Raw genomic sequence first — 15,149 nt, forward strand, 5'->3', positions numbered from 1 at the left:
AAATCTCTGTAAATGTTTATGAAAATTAATAAAATATAATTAAAAAAAAATTTAAAAAAAAAACAACAAAGTTTGCAAGCAGCCATCTGAGGAGCAAAGAAGAGTGAAGAAAATAAAAAACAATTACTCAAAAGAGCCAATGACTCATTTAACTTCAATATCCATGAATCTGAGACCAGAAGAACTAGATGGTGGATACTCAGCCACGACTAGCCACTCTACTGGAAGGGACCAAAATAGGTCTTCAATAAAGTAGGAGAAAAAATGCAGAATAAAACTCAAAATCTTAAACAGACCAGATATTGATTGAACAGAGGCTTGTGGAAACCCCAGGACGCTGGCCCTTAGAGACTCCTCAAGCCTGGAAGTGAAATCACCCTCCCAACTCAACTTTTAGTGAAACAATAAACAGGCCTGTAAGTTGATCAACAACACCAAGGAAATACACACTCCTTGGAAGGATGAACCACACAGGATTAAGATGATAGGAAGAAACAGAATAGGACAAACAGAAACTGCTGAGATATCATCTCACCCCAATAAGAACAGCAAAATTTAACAGAACAGCAAACATCAAATGCTGGCGAGGTTGCAGAGAAACTGGAGCCCTTATTCACTGTTGATGGGAGTGTAAAATGGTGCAACCACTATGGAGGGCAGTATGGTACTTTCTCAAAAGGTTGCAAACAGAAATACCATTTGACCCAGCAATTCCACTACTAGGAATTTACGCTAAAGAAAACATAACCACCACTCAAGCAGATATTTGCACACTCATGTTTATTACAGCTTTGTTTGCAATAGCAAAGAGCTGGAAACAACCCAAGTGCTCATCAACAAACGAATGGATAGAGAAGCTCTGGTATATTCACACAATGGAATACTATGCAGCACTGAAAAACAAGGAACTCATGAAATATTATACAAAATGGGTGACCCTGGAGGACATTATGCTGAGTGAAATATCTCGGTCACAAAAAGACAAATATTGCATAGAGCCACTGTCGCAAAATGGGACTGACATCGAGGTTGTGGGAAGACAGAGAAGGAGGGGAGGAATGATGTACACTGCACTAAAACAGATGAGGGAGAGGACTGTTTAAAAGGGATATATGATTGGGTATTATTGCTACGACAGGAATCCAGAATGAAGGCTGCACAAGTGGAGTAGACTTGAGAGGAGGAACTGCATAACAAAGAAAGAGTTTTTATTTTTCTTTTCAAGGAGAAGAGTGAATGGGTGGGGGCAGGGAGAAAACTACAACAATGAATGACTGGAAACCCTAAGTCTCTGTAAACTTCCATTAAAATTAATTTTAAAAAATTAAAAAGGAACTCTTAAAAAAGTGACAGGATTAGGGTTGGAGTTACAGGTAGGTTGGGGTTAGGGATAGGGTTGGGTTGGAGTTAGGGGTAGGGTTGGGATTGAGGTTAGGGTAGGGTCAGGATTGAGTGCAACCCCCTACTGTCTTCACTGTCTTCTCCTTAGATTTTCAGATTTACTAATAAATATGTGAATCCTTTTGCTGTGAAGGAAAATAAAAAGTGACAGGGTAGCCAAATCCAGTCAGCCTGATTCCTAAGAACCCAGAACCCAAATTCTTTACCCATCATGCATTCCTGGCTAAAGAACAGCTCATGAGTTGACAACACCTCGTGGTGTTAGCACCTGCCATAAAAGCCTCAAGGGCAGTTAAGGAAGCAGAAAGGGATTTGGTAACTAAGGATTTGCTGAGATGATTACAACATTCTACTAGTTAGCCCTTCCCCTACTACATTTCTCAGCTAAGCATCCCTCCTAGCACAAAAAGAGGCTCTCTCTCTTCCCAGTCATCCTGCAACAACAACCACTCCCAGGGTGCTAGGCAGGCCCAAGAGAAACCCAAGAAGGGAGCCACTCCCAAGGAACGCAATCTATCCCAGACACTGGCCTGGTTACTCTCACATGGACAAAGCAAGAATATAGGGCACAAAGTAACCGGCTAGGATCTAAGAAAAAGTACATCCACCAGGAAGTGTCTAAGGGTCAATGTCAGCTTTGGATGGGTGGGGAAACCTGGGTGAGAGCTGGGCCAGAACTTACTCAACATAACCCAAGATTGGCTAGAGGGCTGGGTGAGACGAAGTACACAGAGAGACAGCACAGGCCCTGTTTTCTGAGATAAGCAACTGGCAGTGGCTCTGAGCCAACTGGGACAGCAACCCAAAAGGCCAGGAGAAGACTGGAACCTGGCCCTGGGAGACAGTACCCAGGAAGGGCAAGCAGCTGCAGGACCACACCTTCCACTGAGTCCCCCACTGGGGCATGGTTCTTGCCTTCTCTACATAAATAAGTCTGTTTCTGAAGTAGCATCATAAAGCACCTACTGCGATTATAAAATGGTACCACCACTATGGGAAATGGAATGTTAAAAAATTAGAGATACCATATCATCCAGTAATCTTACTTTAAAAGAAACTTACCTGACAGCTGCCCCTCAAGCAGGTTTTCAAAGACTGCAAACTGCATAGGAAGAAATTGCTCATTTTTCCCCCAGAGCAAACCCACTACTCAATACATATCCTAGAGAAATAAGCCCTGATATATAAGTATTTGTGTAGCTATGCTTATCAAAGCATTACTCACAATAGAAAAAAAAGGAAACAACCTAAATGCCCATCAGTGAATGAATGCATAAACAAACTATGGTAGATTCAAAGTGGAATGCTATACAACATTAAAAGGTAACCATGAGTCCACAAAACATCTCACAACATGGATGAACAAAACTGAAGGACATGAGGCTAAGTGAAGTCAATCACAAAAGAAGAGGTGGCTTAGCAGTAAAAGGCTGCACTGCAATCTCTCAAAAGCATGGAGTTCAAATCCACCACCTGTTCTGTGGGAGAAAGATGGGGAGTGTGCAATTTACTGCCTCTGAAAACCCTCCAAATGGTCAGCTATGTTCCATCAACAACAACTATTATAAAAAGTCAAGAAAAAGTTTATAGCACACAAAACCCCCATTATTGGTTAACAGGGATGGGAGAGGGGAGAAAGGAAAATCACAATCTAGATAGTTGTTGTTGTTGTTGTTAACTACAACCCACAGTGAACCTATGAACAAACAGGTCAGTACTGTGTCCTGTCCTGTGCTACACTCATCATCTCTGATATACTTGATCCCATAGTTACAGACACTGTCAATCTATCTTGTTTATTTAATGTCTCTCTTTCACCGACCTTTCTAAATATGATGTCTTATTCTAAAGAGTGGTCCCTTTTCCCATCAACAAACGAATGGATAGAGAAGCTCTGGTATATTCACACAATGGAATATTATACAGCATTGAAAAACAAGAAACTCATGAAATACTATGCAAAGTGGATGACCCTAGAGGACATTATGCTGAGTGAATTATCTCAGTCCAAAAGGATAAATATTGCATAGTGCCACTGTTGTAAAACGGGACTGACATCAGGGTTGAGGGAAGACAAGAAAAGCAGGGGAGGAATGATGCGTTGAAACAGATGAGGGAAAGAACTGTTTAAAAGGGATATATGTTTGGGTATTATTGTCATGACAGGAGCCCAGAATGAAAGCTGCACAGTGGAGTGGACCTAGGGGGAGGGGTTGCATAACAATAAAAGAAGTTTTGGTTTTACTTTTCAAGGAGAAGAGTGAATAGGGGGAGGGGCTGGGCAGGGAGAAAACTGCAACAATGAATGAATGCAAACCCTAAGTCTCCATAACTTAAATTAAAATTAATAATAATTAATAAAAAAAAGAGTAGCCCCTCCTAACAACATGCCCAAAGTATATGAGATGAAGTTTCACCATCCTTGCCTTTAAGAATCACCCTTGTGCAACCCTAGGGAGCAACGCTTCGGCACAACCCTTAGTTTGCACTTTATTCAAGACAAATTTGTTTGTTCTTTTAACATTTCATGGGATACTGAGCACTCTTCTCCAACATCACAAGTCAAAGGCATTGGTTATTCTATAATTCTTATTCATTATTCAACTTTCAGATGCAGAACAAGTAATTGAAAAGATATGGATTTGATAAGGTAGGTGCACCTTAATCTTTTAATTGACCTCATTGTTCCTTAGGACTTTGGAGAGGTTTTGAGGGCAGATCTTCCCTTTCCGATATATCATTTGATTTCTTTATTGCTGCTACCAAGGGTGTTGTAAATGCAAGTGAAATGAAGTAGCTGACAATTAACATTATTAACTTAGGAAGAGGGAAAGGCAATATACAACAAAAGAAAGGTCAATACAACATTACCAAGAGAAAGGAAGATACTAACAAGGATGCAAGAGTAAAAGGTTAACAATGGCAAATATTATTAGATACATAATCCTGCATTAATAGTAATAATGAAGGGAGCTCTGTTGGCCTAGTGGCAAGAAGTTGTGCTGCAATCTCAAAGGAGCACAATTTGAATCCACCAGATGCTTCACTGGAGAAGCAGGGGCAATCTCCTCCTGTGCCAGATGGATCTGACTCAACAGTATACAACAAGAGAAAAAACTAAACAAACCAATAATAATGAGCAATTTATTAGTGTAATAGGTAGACAGTGTAATCTTCATAGGTAAGGGATGGCTTATGGAAATACAAACAAACTTGACAGAAGATATTTATTTCTACACTAGTGCAATTATATAGTGCAATGGTGCAATTATATTGCAGCACATATATGGGACAAAGTTATACAAGTGTCTTGGTCATAATCAAATTATTTTAGGACTGAGTTATTGGGCTTAAAGACTAGGTTCACAGCCTCAGGGAATATCTAGTTCATTAAGCATAACAGTTCATAAAGACAATGTTCTACATCCTACCTTGGTGAGTAGCAATTGGTGTCTTAAAACGGCCATCTAAGACAACAACTATTGGTCTCTTCCCATGCAGAGCAAAGAAGAGTACAGAAAATCAAGGATTTAAGGAAATAATTAGTCCAAAGAACTAATGGACCTCAGTAAACTTAGCACAGAAAAGAACTAAATGGTACCAGGTTATCACTACTAACCACTCTGATCAGGATCATTAATAGGTGGGTGTTGAAACAGAATGAGAATCATAAAAAAGGCCAGACTTAATGGTCTGATAGAGAATGGTGGGACCTCAGATACCCTTCAAACCTGTTATAACAGAACCTGCCCTGGGAGTCACCATTCAGCCAGAAAAAAACACTTTTGAGTAATATGCTCCTCAGAACAATCAACTTTATGAGACCAAAAGGGCAGCAGCTGCCTAAAAACAAGATTAAGACAGGCAAAATGGGGAACCCAGAGTGGAAGCAAAAAGAGTACTGTTACACTGAGAGGATTGCAACTAATGTGACAAAATGGGAAGAAATCATTGAATGAAAAACAAATTTGCTCTGTAAACTTTCACCCAAATCAAAAGAAAATCTTAGACTCACACCCCCCCCCACAAACATCCACATGGAAGTGCAAACTCAAAGTCTAAAAAATTTGTGTTCTTCCATCAAGCAATTCTACTTCAAGGAATGAATCCTTAAGAAACAATGCCCACAAGGATAAATATTGAATAAAATCATTATTGTAGAATGAGTATCAGGATCCAAGAGGGGTGGGAGAGGCTGGAAGCAGAGGGATGTGGATGTGTAGGGGAAGAAGGGTATTTGATGGGGGGGGGGGACAGTGAGAGAAATTGAAAGAATTTGTTTGAATTTGTATTCAAGTTTTGTAAATAAATTAGTAGAAAATTTTTAAAAAAAGAATGCCCATAGGACAGCACTGCTTTAGGGATCTAAAATTAGAGTTTTGTCAAAATGATCAAGACACAACTCAAGGAGGCAGCCATTTATGCTGCAGGGAAAAAAACATCTAGCCTTTCTAAGAAGATGGCGCCAAAAGCGAAGAAGGAAGACCCTGCCCCTCTCAAAACTGAAGGCAAAGCAAAGGCATTAAAGGCCAAGCAGGCAGTCGTGAAGAGCATTGAAAGACACAAAAAAAAAAGAAAAAAAAGATCTGCATGTCACCACCTTCCAGCGGCCTAAGATGCTGAGACTCCAAAGACTGACCAAATACCCCTGGAAGAGCAACCCCAGGAGAAACAAGCTTGACCACTATGTCATCATCAACTTTCCCCTGACTACTGAGTCAGCCATGAAGAAGATAGAAGATAGTAACACACTTGTATGCATTGTGGATGTCAAAGCCAACAGGCACCAAATAAAACAAGCTGTAAAGTATCTCTATGACACTGATATGGCTAAGGTCAACACCTTGATTAGGCCTGATAGAAAGAAGGCCTAAGTGCAACTTGCTTCTGACTGTGATGCTTTGGTTGTTGCTGACAAAATCAGAATCATCTAAACTGGGTCCAGCTGGCTAATTCTAAATACAAATTTTTCTCACCATTTAAAAAAAAGAAAAAGAAAAAAACATCTAGCTGTGTCCTGATACATGAAGAATGTGCCTCAAACTGTTCTCAGGAACTGCTGCCCGGAGCTCTGCATATTAAGAACAACACCAAGAGGTCAACTCTTCAGTTAATATTATCCATCTTTCTATGAGTGATCTCTTCAATGAGCACATTTACTACTTTCATAATTTTCTGTAATTTAAACAGTTAGGTAAACATATCAGTAAACAAAAAGGAAATAGTGTATTTTTATCAGACTTCCATAAATATACATCTACTCACATTTTTTAACAGATGAGACATAGATACCAAGTGTGAACTGCACTTGTGTTGGGTTATCATATTTTATGCATTGTCTCAGTTATAGGTAAAGAGTACATGTGCCTTTCTTGGCTATTTGGGGGAAGGCAATCACAGCAGGATCCCTGCCTATACCTACCTCAGAGATTTTGTACTCATAGGTCAGCTTCTTCCCCTTCACACCTTCATTGAGAGTGAGGATGAATCCAATGTAGTCTGCATATGCCTATTAAAAAGAAGAGGATGTGGAGAGGGATGTCAGGTCCATTACCCTGTATACATCAGCCAACCCTCTAGCTTCACCTAGCTACGAAGAGCACCAAGCTGTTCCTTACTCCTAGCCTGGTAGTAGAAGTGGAAAGGCAGTGGGGTAGAGGCATCTGCTCACTTTAACTTCACAGAGATGGAAAATCACCATCAGCAGCTTCTGTCCAAGGCTGAGTCCTTTGAGGTAGAGGTCAGATGGTCTCATCTCTGACCTTTTTACCAATTCTGACAACAAATCATTCTTCCCACAGCAATACTTCTCTATTGGGTTTGATAATTCATTGCAATGGCCACACTGAACTCAGAGACAAAACTCACAATTAGGGGGTTTACTAGGAAAGTATGATCAGGTGACCAGGAAGGACTTGGGATACCATTCTTCAGCAGGATGGCTTTTCAGCATTGCCCACTAGCAGGTCTCTCCCTGGAGTTCAGTCTCTTAGACCAGCCCACCTCTGGTCTGCTCAGGCAAGTGCTACAAAGTTCTGCCTATAATGTCCAAAAACACCCTCCTGCAACTCAGCCCAAAGATGGTTCAGTTTTCTTTTCTGTAGCTCACTGTGCCATCCCCTACCAGTATCCCAGTTCTTCTGCCTCTGCTACCATCATTTCTCTGTCACTGCTTCTTGTTATCTCTGGTGTTAAAATGTTCTATTCTCCTGGATCTAGGAGATTCCCAGCACAGGGACCCCGGCTCAAAGCATGTGCGCCAATTCTTTTTTCTCGCTGATAGTTAGGGCTCTACTTTGTTTTGGAATCAACTCTCTTTTAAGTATAGCAGGATATAACTCATACTGGACTTTAATCTCATTAGGGTTCCATATGCCTTATTTGCATGGCCTCACTCACACAAGTATGTCATGTACTTTTCTGCATTATTAGCAAGCTATTCAATACCCTTAATAGGCCAAAATCAGCTTATCTACACAGTCTCATCCCATATTTTTAGAAGGTACAAGAAATGGCTAGCAGGGCATATTAAGTAATTCATTGCATTATAACACCAACTACACCACCTCCAAAGCCAGAAAGTCAAAGACAACCTAACTCCTGGCCTCTACTGCTTACTACTACTGCCAGCAGCTTCCTTATACAACTCCATGAGGCAGATAATATCTCTACTGTCACTTTATAGATGAAGAAACAAGGCTTCAGAAGTAACTTGCTCAAGATTTTCTGAGGGTAATATCTCATCAGATGTGGAGCATGGACTCAAATGGCCGAGCTCCAAAGCTGAGTGGCTGAGAATGTGTCCATTATTACCACACTGTAAGGAGTTCAAGGAACAATACAGAATGTCCTCTGCCCTTTCTTTTCAGCCCACATGCCCTCTCATAATAAGCTTCTGAGGGCTTCTACCAGTGGCTAACTTGTCTAGATACAGTGCAGGTGCCCTATCTTTTGCACACAGGCATCCTGTGGGAGCTGGTTCCACAGCATACTCATTCTAAGCTTTCAACTGAGCAGAGGAGTAAGAAAGCAGAAACTGCTAGTGAGGTAATGCCTAGGAATACTTTGTTTTACTCTTATTTCTTCTCCATCCTTTCTTTCTTAAAGACACCAGGGGTGCCCACATTAAGTCCCAAGACAATTATAACCAAGCACTTAATATCTAGAAGGGAGTATTCCTATGTAGGATCCTCCTGCCTATTTGTGGAATGATCCTGGGTAGAAATAGGGGTCTCATGGCCAGCCAGGTATATTACCCACAGCAGTGTTCCCAGCTCAGAGCAAGTTTGAGGTCTTATCCTGATCACTTCAATCTGCAAAGTATATTGGAATCTAAGGCTAAAAAGTAGCAAGAGACAAGTGTCTCCACATACCCCAACTCTCACCTAGGGCCAGGTCTCCGATAACTAAAACTCGGAGCATTCTTAAAAATATGACTGTGTACAAAGTCTCCATCAACATATTGATGACAATGATTTAACAAAAGCAATAAGAATTGTGCCGAGTCTTCAATACAGTTTATTGCATGCCTAGAACTTGGCTAATTATTTTTTGAGCTTTTAAGTCATCTTGGCCCCCAAACAACCCATTTTTTTATAAAGGAAACTGAGCTCAACCAGGTAGGTTAGAGATCTTGCCTAAGTCACAAGACGAGAACATGGCAATCCAGACTTCTCTGTCTCCAAAGCCCATGTTCTTAGTCATTGCACTTTGTTGTCTAAAAAACCCTGGTGCTATAATCTAGCCACAGTGGGTCCATAAACTTGATTGATGAGCTTTAGAGCAAATAAAATATTTCTATCAAGTACCGTTGACTACAGACTACAGAAGTAGCCAACATTTCTAAAAACATGGCAGCATTTCGTGTGAGGTGGCAAACTTTACCTGCAAAGGGCTAGACAAGCAATATTTTGGCCTCTGTGAGTCCTACAATCTGGGTCTCAACTTCTCAATTCTGTTGAAATCTGCCATAGTAGTACAAAAGCAGCCTATGTAAGCAAATGGCTGTAGTTGTGTTCCAATAAAACTTTATTCCAAAAATCAGACAGTGGGCCAGATTACAGTGATAGGCAGTAATCTGCAAAGTGCAGGGCTAGAACACAAGTGGCTCAGCATCTGGCATACAGTTTTGAATCTCAACTCAACCACTTACTAATTTTTGTTAATTATTAAATTTCTTTACTTCTCAGTCTCAGTTTCCTTACATTAAAAAATGAGAAAGAATCACAGAACTGAAGTCCTATCATAAACACCTAACATTTTTGGAAAACATCTCACGGGGAAAACAAGAAACTAAAGTCATGTATACAGTCAAACATGTTCAAGATAAAGCATTACTTCTCACTATAAGTAATTAAGTGAAGCATATGGTAATACCTGAAGACATTTCATCACAACTGGGGGAAGGGGTTGCTGTATACAGGCAAATAGTGAGTAGAAGACAGGGATGCTGTTAAACATCCTACAATGCATAGTACAGTCTCTTACCATAATGATCTGCCCCAAAAAAATATCAACTCAACTCACTGCCATTGAGTCATAACTGGCTCACAGCTGACCCTCCATTCTATTTCAAAGGCTATAAATCACATGGGAAGAAACTACGTACCTTTTTTCCCTCAGAGACACTGGCAGCTTCATATGGCCAGAGAGCTGTAGCCTTTGGGTTAGCAGCACAACTCTTTACAGGCTACAACACCAAAGCTTAGTTAAAAAATTCTAAAGGGGAGCAACTAAGACAACAAAAGACTCAAAACCATGTCCTTTGAGGACCAACTGAAGCAATTTAGGTATTTGTTCTGTGGAAAACTTTGTAAGACATCTCCAAAAAGACATGATAACCATCTTCAAAAATTTAGTGGGCTGGCCTGTAAATAAAAGAACCAGACAGACTTATATACTCCTAAATTACAACTAACATAAGGCACAGACACTTCAGAGTTTGTACTTGATGCAAGCATTACAGACTACTTAAGAGAATCTGCCAAACCTGTGGGGACTCCTGAGCCTGTCCTTCTGCACACGTGATCCTCTCTAACCCAGGTGACCAGAACTGAGTCAGAGGCCTACCCTAAAAATTTGTAATTGGTTTTCTTTTTCTCCGTCCTAGACTTTTACACACCTGCACCACACTCTTAGGAGGTAAACTATAGTCTTCCCGTCATTTGGACTACACAACATAGAAAGCTGGCCTACAGAGAAGGTGGAGATGGCATCCTACCTATTTCCATCCAATTTCCTAGATTCTGGTTTCTTGGTATTTCTGAGACAAACACATATCCCTGGCCAAATTTTCCAGGAAATAACCTCTTTTTCTTATGATAAACTGACTCTCATACTTGCTGTTATTTGCAACAAAGAATCAAAGTGGCCCACTTTAACATTCAGGATCTTCACAGGCAATCAATACAAAATCAAAGGCCAATAAATTTTGAGAGCCATATGGCGAGCTCTCCAGAGATACCCTGGCCTCAGTTTCCAGAGGCTTTTGGGCAGAAGCATCTGGGAGCAGGACGACAGCCAATTCTCCATCACTTCTCTCCCTAGCTTACAAACGTGCAGGCTCTGCGATCATTAAGGGCCAGGAAGCTCAAACCCCATCACACTTAGAAAACCACTGTCTTTAAAAAGCCTGTATTTCCTAGAGAGAACAATTGCCTCACCCTAGAACAATTGACTCTACCCTGCAGACACTACTGTACCTGAGAACGCTTCCATTTGCCCATGTCCGGAACGGTATGAATCTCCTTTTTTGGAATGATGAAGTTCTGAGGAGCTGGAGGGGTCTCCTCTGAAGAATCTTAATAAAGAAAGTGAAAAAGTAGGCAGAGTTAGGTAGAATCCTCCCATGCGGCAAACGCATACTCACACTTTTGAAGCAAGAATTCAACATTTAAGTCATGCCAGAAATCCGACACCTACTCCCAGAAGAGAGTAATGACTTGTCACGCCAAGCCAAAAGGCCGTAGGCTTTTCCTTCCTCTGCAAAAAGCAGGGCAACACTGGCAATGCCCTCAAACAACCAAGATGGTCTGTGATTCTGCCAAGCTATCGACTCCTGACTTTAATGGGTCAGAAATGTTAGAAAACATAAACCAAGCTGACCTTCTGGATCTAAAGAGGCAACTCAGAAGAAATACAAAACATAAAAATCATCCTAGTTATTATCTAGTGGTATTAGGAAACCACACATAGACAGCTTTAACAAAGAGAAATATAGGTTTTCATTGGATTCTACTGTTGTGCCATTAAGTTGGAAGTGACCCACAGCTGACCTTCTAGTGGGTTTTCAGAGGAGACTGTCCATCTTTCTCCCACAGAGCAAATGGTGGATTCAAACTGTGTGACTTTGGGTTGACAGTGTAGCCCCTCACCCACTAAGCCACCAGAGTTCACTTTCATAGCATAGAGGACTACAAGTCTGAATTCAGATTGTGAGCGTTAGGATACGACTTTTTCTACTAGCTCTAGATGAAAAGTCCTTATCTCTTCTGAACTTCTGCTCCTGGGCGATCTTCATATAGTGGTATGATGTCTCATTCCCCATCCCTGCTTTTCTCCCTTACCTGTGCCCCATTCTCTGCTTTTCTCCCTTCCTTATTTCATTTACATCTCCAAAGAGATTGACTCAAAACACAATGCTATGCAAAATATGTTTTCTAAACATAAACAAACAAAAAAAGCACCCATCCTCAAATGTGGTTTTAACTAAATGCAGAGGTTAGAATTTACAAAGCATTTTAGGGGGCACAAGTGCATTCCACCCTATGCTGTTATGTGTTGTTCAGGCCACCCTGGTAAGCCATGTATGACAGAAGTGAAACCTTGCTGTGCTTTAAGCCCACTCTTTTATCGTGTGTGTGTGTGTGTGTGTGTGTGTACCGTTGAGTCAGATCTGACTGGCACTGGAGATTTGCCTCTCCTTCTCCAGCAGAACATCTGGTGGATTTGAACCAAGTGCCTTAGGGATTGCAGCACAGCTTCTTGGCACTAGGCCAGCAGAGAGAGCTCCCTTAAGCACACTATTACACTGTATCAATCCATCTCATAAAAAGTCTTCCTCTCCTATCCTGATTCTCTAATTTTCAAAGCAAGATACCCTTTTTCAAGGACTGGCTGTTCCTGATAATGTCCAAAGTATAACAAAATCTCACTCTCCTTTTTTTTTTTTAAATAATTTTAATGGCCATTTACAGAGATTTTGGATTTCCATTCATTCATAGCTGCACTTCTCTTCCCGCCCACCCCAGTTCGCTCCTCTCTTTGAAAAGTAAAAGAAATACTCCCTCCCTGGTACACAATCCCCACCCCCCTGCACCCCTCCCACCACCCCAAGTGCATTCCACTATGCAACCTTAATTGTGGACTCTAGTGATAACCATAATACCCTATGATACATCGCTTTTAAATTATTCTCTCCCTCATCTGTTTCAGTGCAGTATACACAATTTATCCAGTTTTGCTCAGTCTTACCCCACTCTCCTAACTTTTAAGGAGCACTCTGGCTGCAATGCTTCCAAAATAGACCTATTTGTTCTTTTGGTAGTCCATGGGAAATTCAATATTCTTTGCCAACACCATAATTCAAAGGCATCAATTCTTCTTCAGTCTTCTTTATTCATTGCCCAACAGTCACAAGCATATGAAGCATGTGACAATACCATCATGGCTTACAAACAAAATTAACTCATCACAAAAAAGCAAAGAGAACAAAGAAATCAGCAGCACCATTAAAAAGCAGTACATGCAGCAAAATGATGGCATTAAAGCCACATCTGTCAATAATTGCACTGAACGGAAAATGGATTGAATGTTATGAGTCAAGAGAAAGAGAGTAGCTGAAATGGTAAGAAAACACGATGTAGGTAGGAAGGGGGAAATCCCAAAGTTGCAGAGTTTAGTGGAAATTAGGAAAGACCCAGTGGGAACTTGAAAAGGTGGGTAATGATGGGCCTGGATCAATGGTGATTAATTTTATAAAACACAATATAGGAGAATGATAATGTGAAACACAGTGTGAATGGAGGAATGTATGAAACACAATGTATAAAAACAAAATACAATATATGTGACTTTTGTAAATAAACCAATATAAACTTTTAAAAAGTTTAAAAAATCTGAAACATGATGCATCAATATGCTGTCTACGAGCGACACACTCTAGACAGAAGGACACAGATAGACAATAAGAGAATGTAAAAAAACATATTAACAATCAGCAATCATAAAAGATAAGGACTGAAAACAATAGAAAAAGATCAGGACTGGTAATATTAATTTCTGATAAAATAGGCTTCAAATACCAGCAAAAGAGACAAGGAAGAACATTAAATAATGTGATCAAAGAGTAAACAGAACAAGGAAGACATAATTATAATTAGCATCTGTGCACCCAATGAGGAAGCTCTGGTGGTCTAGTGAGTAAGGAGCTGTGCTGCCTACCCAAAGGCATGTGATTCAAGTCCATCGGCTACTCTGTGTTGAGAAAGATAGGCAATCTCCTCCTGTGTGATTTACTGCCTCAGAAAAACCGTGGGAGATCAGCTATGAGTCAGTTTCAACTCAACAGTGCATAATACTAACAATGCACCAAAGACAGAGCCACAAGGTACATAAATCAAAGTTTAAAATGTTTTAAGACACAAATTGGTAATTTCCTGGTTAACAATAGAAGACTTCAATATACTACTTTCAATGAAGTAAAAAACAAAGACACTAAACAGTAATACCGTTAACTAGCTAGATCATAACTAGTTATGATTAATCATTAACTAGACATATAGAACACTCCAACCAATAAGCACACAACATACATTCTTCTCAAGTGAACAGAATATCCTCAAGAATAGAAGTACACTGCAAAGTGGGAAGGTGGGGGCAGGGAAAGAATAAAATGTGCAACAAGAAATGAATTTTTTTTAAATAGTATTTTTTTTTTAAATCCAGAAGAAAGAAGAAAAAAAGAAACAGTCAATTTATTAAGTCACAGAGCAAGACTCAATAAATTAAAAAACATCAAAATACTAAAACGTAACTTGTCAGGTCATCATTCTATAAAATTATAAATCCGCAACAAAGACATCAATACGGAAAGAAATAAAGTACATGGAAAGTATGGAACACTCCTGCTAAAGAGTAATAAAAGGTATAAAACTTTTTTCTTCCATTTCTTCAAGCAAATGATAATGAAAATACACTAAAATCTTTTTAACAAAGCAAAAGCTGTACTCAGCAGCCAATTTATAGAAATAACCAAACAAAAAGTCATTGCTACCAGGTCAAAATAGAGTCAAAGGTGACCATTCACTGGGTTTCCTATTGCATGGATGGACATTACCCATCTTTCTCCCCTGGAGGGCCACTGGTGGATTCAAAGCCCAGAGACTCAGCCTTTGGTGAGCAGCACAACTCCCTATGGACTGTTGTTGTTATGTGCCCTCGAGTCGTTTGTGCCTCATAGCGACCCTATGTACAACAGCCCTAAACCTGGCTTTATCCTGTGCCAATCGCATTGCCTCTGACACACTCAGCCCAATTAACCCCGTCACAGAATCAATCCATCTCATAGAGGGTCCTTCCCTCTTGCACCGTCCCTCCACCCACCCAAGCATGATGTCCCTCTCCAAGGACGTGTCCCTCCTTGCTACACGCCCAAAGTATGGCAGACGAAGCCACAGAATCCTTGCCTCCAAGGAGTAGCCTGGTTTAACCCTCTCCAGGATGAATCTGTTTGTTTTCTTGGCAGTCCA

General features: G+C 40.4%; 1 protein-coding gene across 1 annotated transcript in view; it reads right to left on the bottom strand.

Moving 5' to 3' along the window:
- Nucleotides 1-15,149, bottom strand: part of PPP2R4 (protein phosphatase 2A activator, regulatory subunit 4) — an 81,317-nt gene that overhangs the window by 43,790 nt on the left and 22,378 nt on the right. Inside the window, exons 2-3 of the mRNA XM_006892468.1 lie at nucleotides 11,103-11,200; nucleotides 6,824-6,910 (exon numbers count right to left, since the gene is read on the bottom strand). Of these exons, the coding sequence (XP_006892530.1) occupies nucleotides 6,824-6,910; nucleotides 11,103-11,200 (185 nt within the window). The remainder of the gene's footprint in view (nucleotides 1-6,823; nucleotides 6,911-11,102; nucleotides 11,201-15,149) is intronic.

Source organism: Elephantulus edwardii, unplaced genomic scaffold (genome assembly GCF_000299155.1).
Source record: "Elephantulus edwardii isolate Elephantulus edwardi_28Jun2011 unplaced genomic scaffold, EleEdw1.0 scaffold00116, whole genome shotgun sequence".
Lineage (NCBI taxonomy): Eukaryota > Metazoa > Chordata > Mammalia > Macroscelidea > Macroscelididae > Elephantulus > Elephantulus edwardii.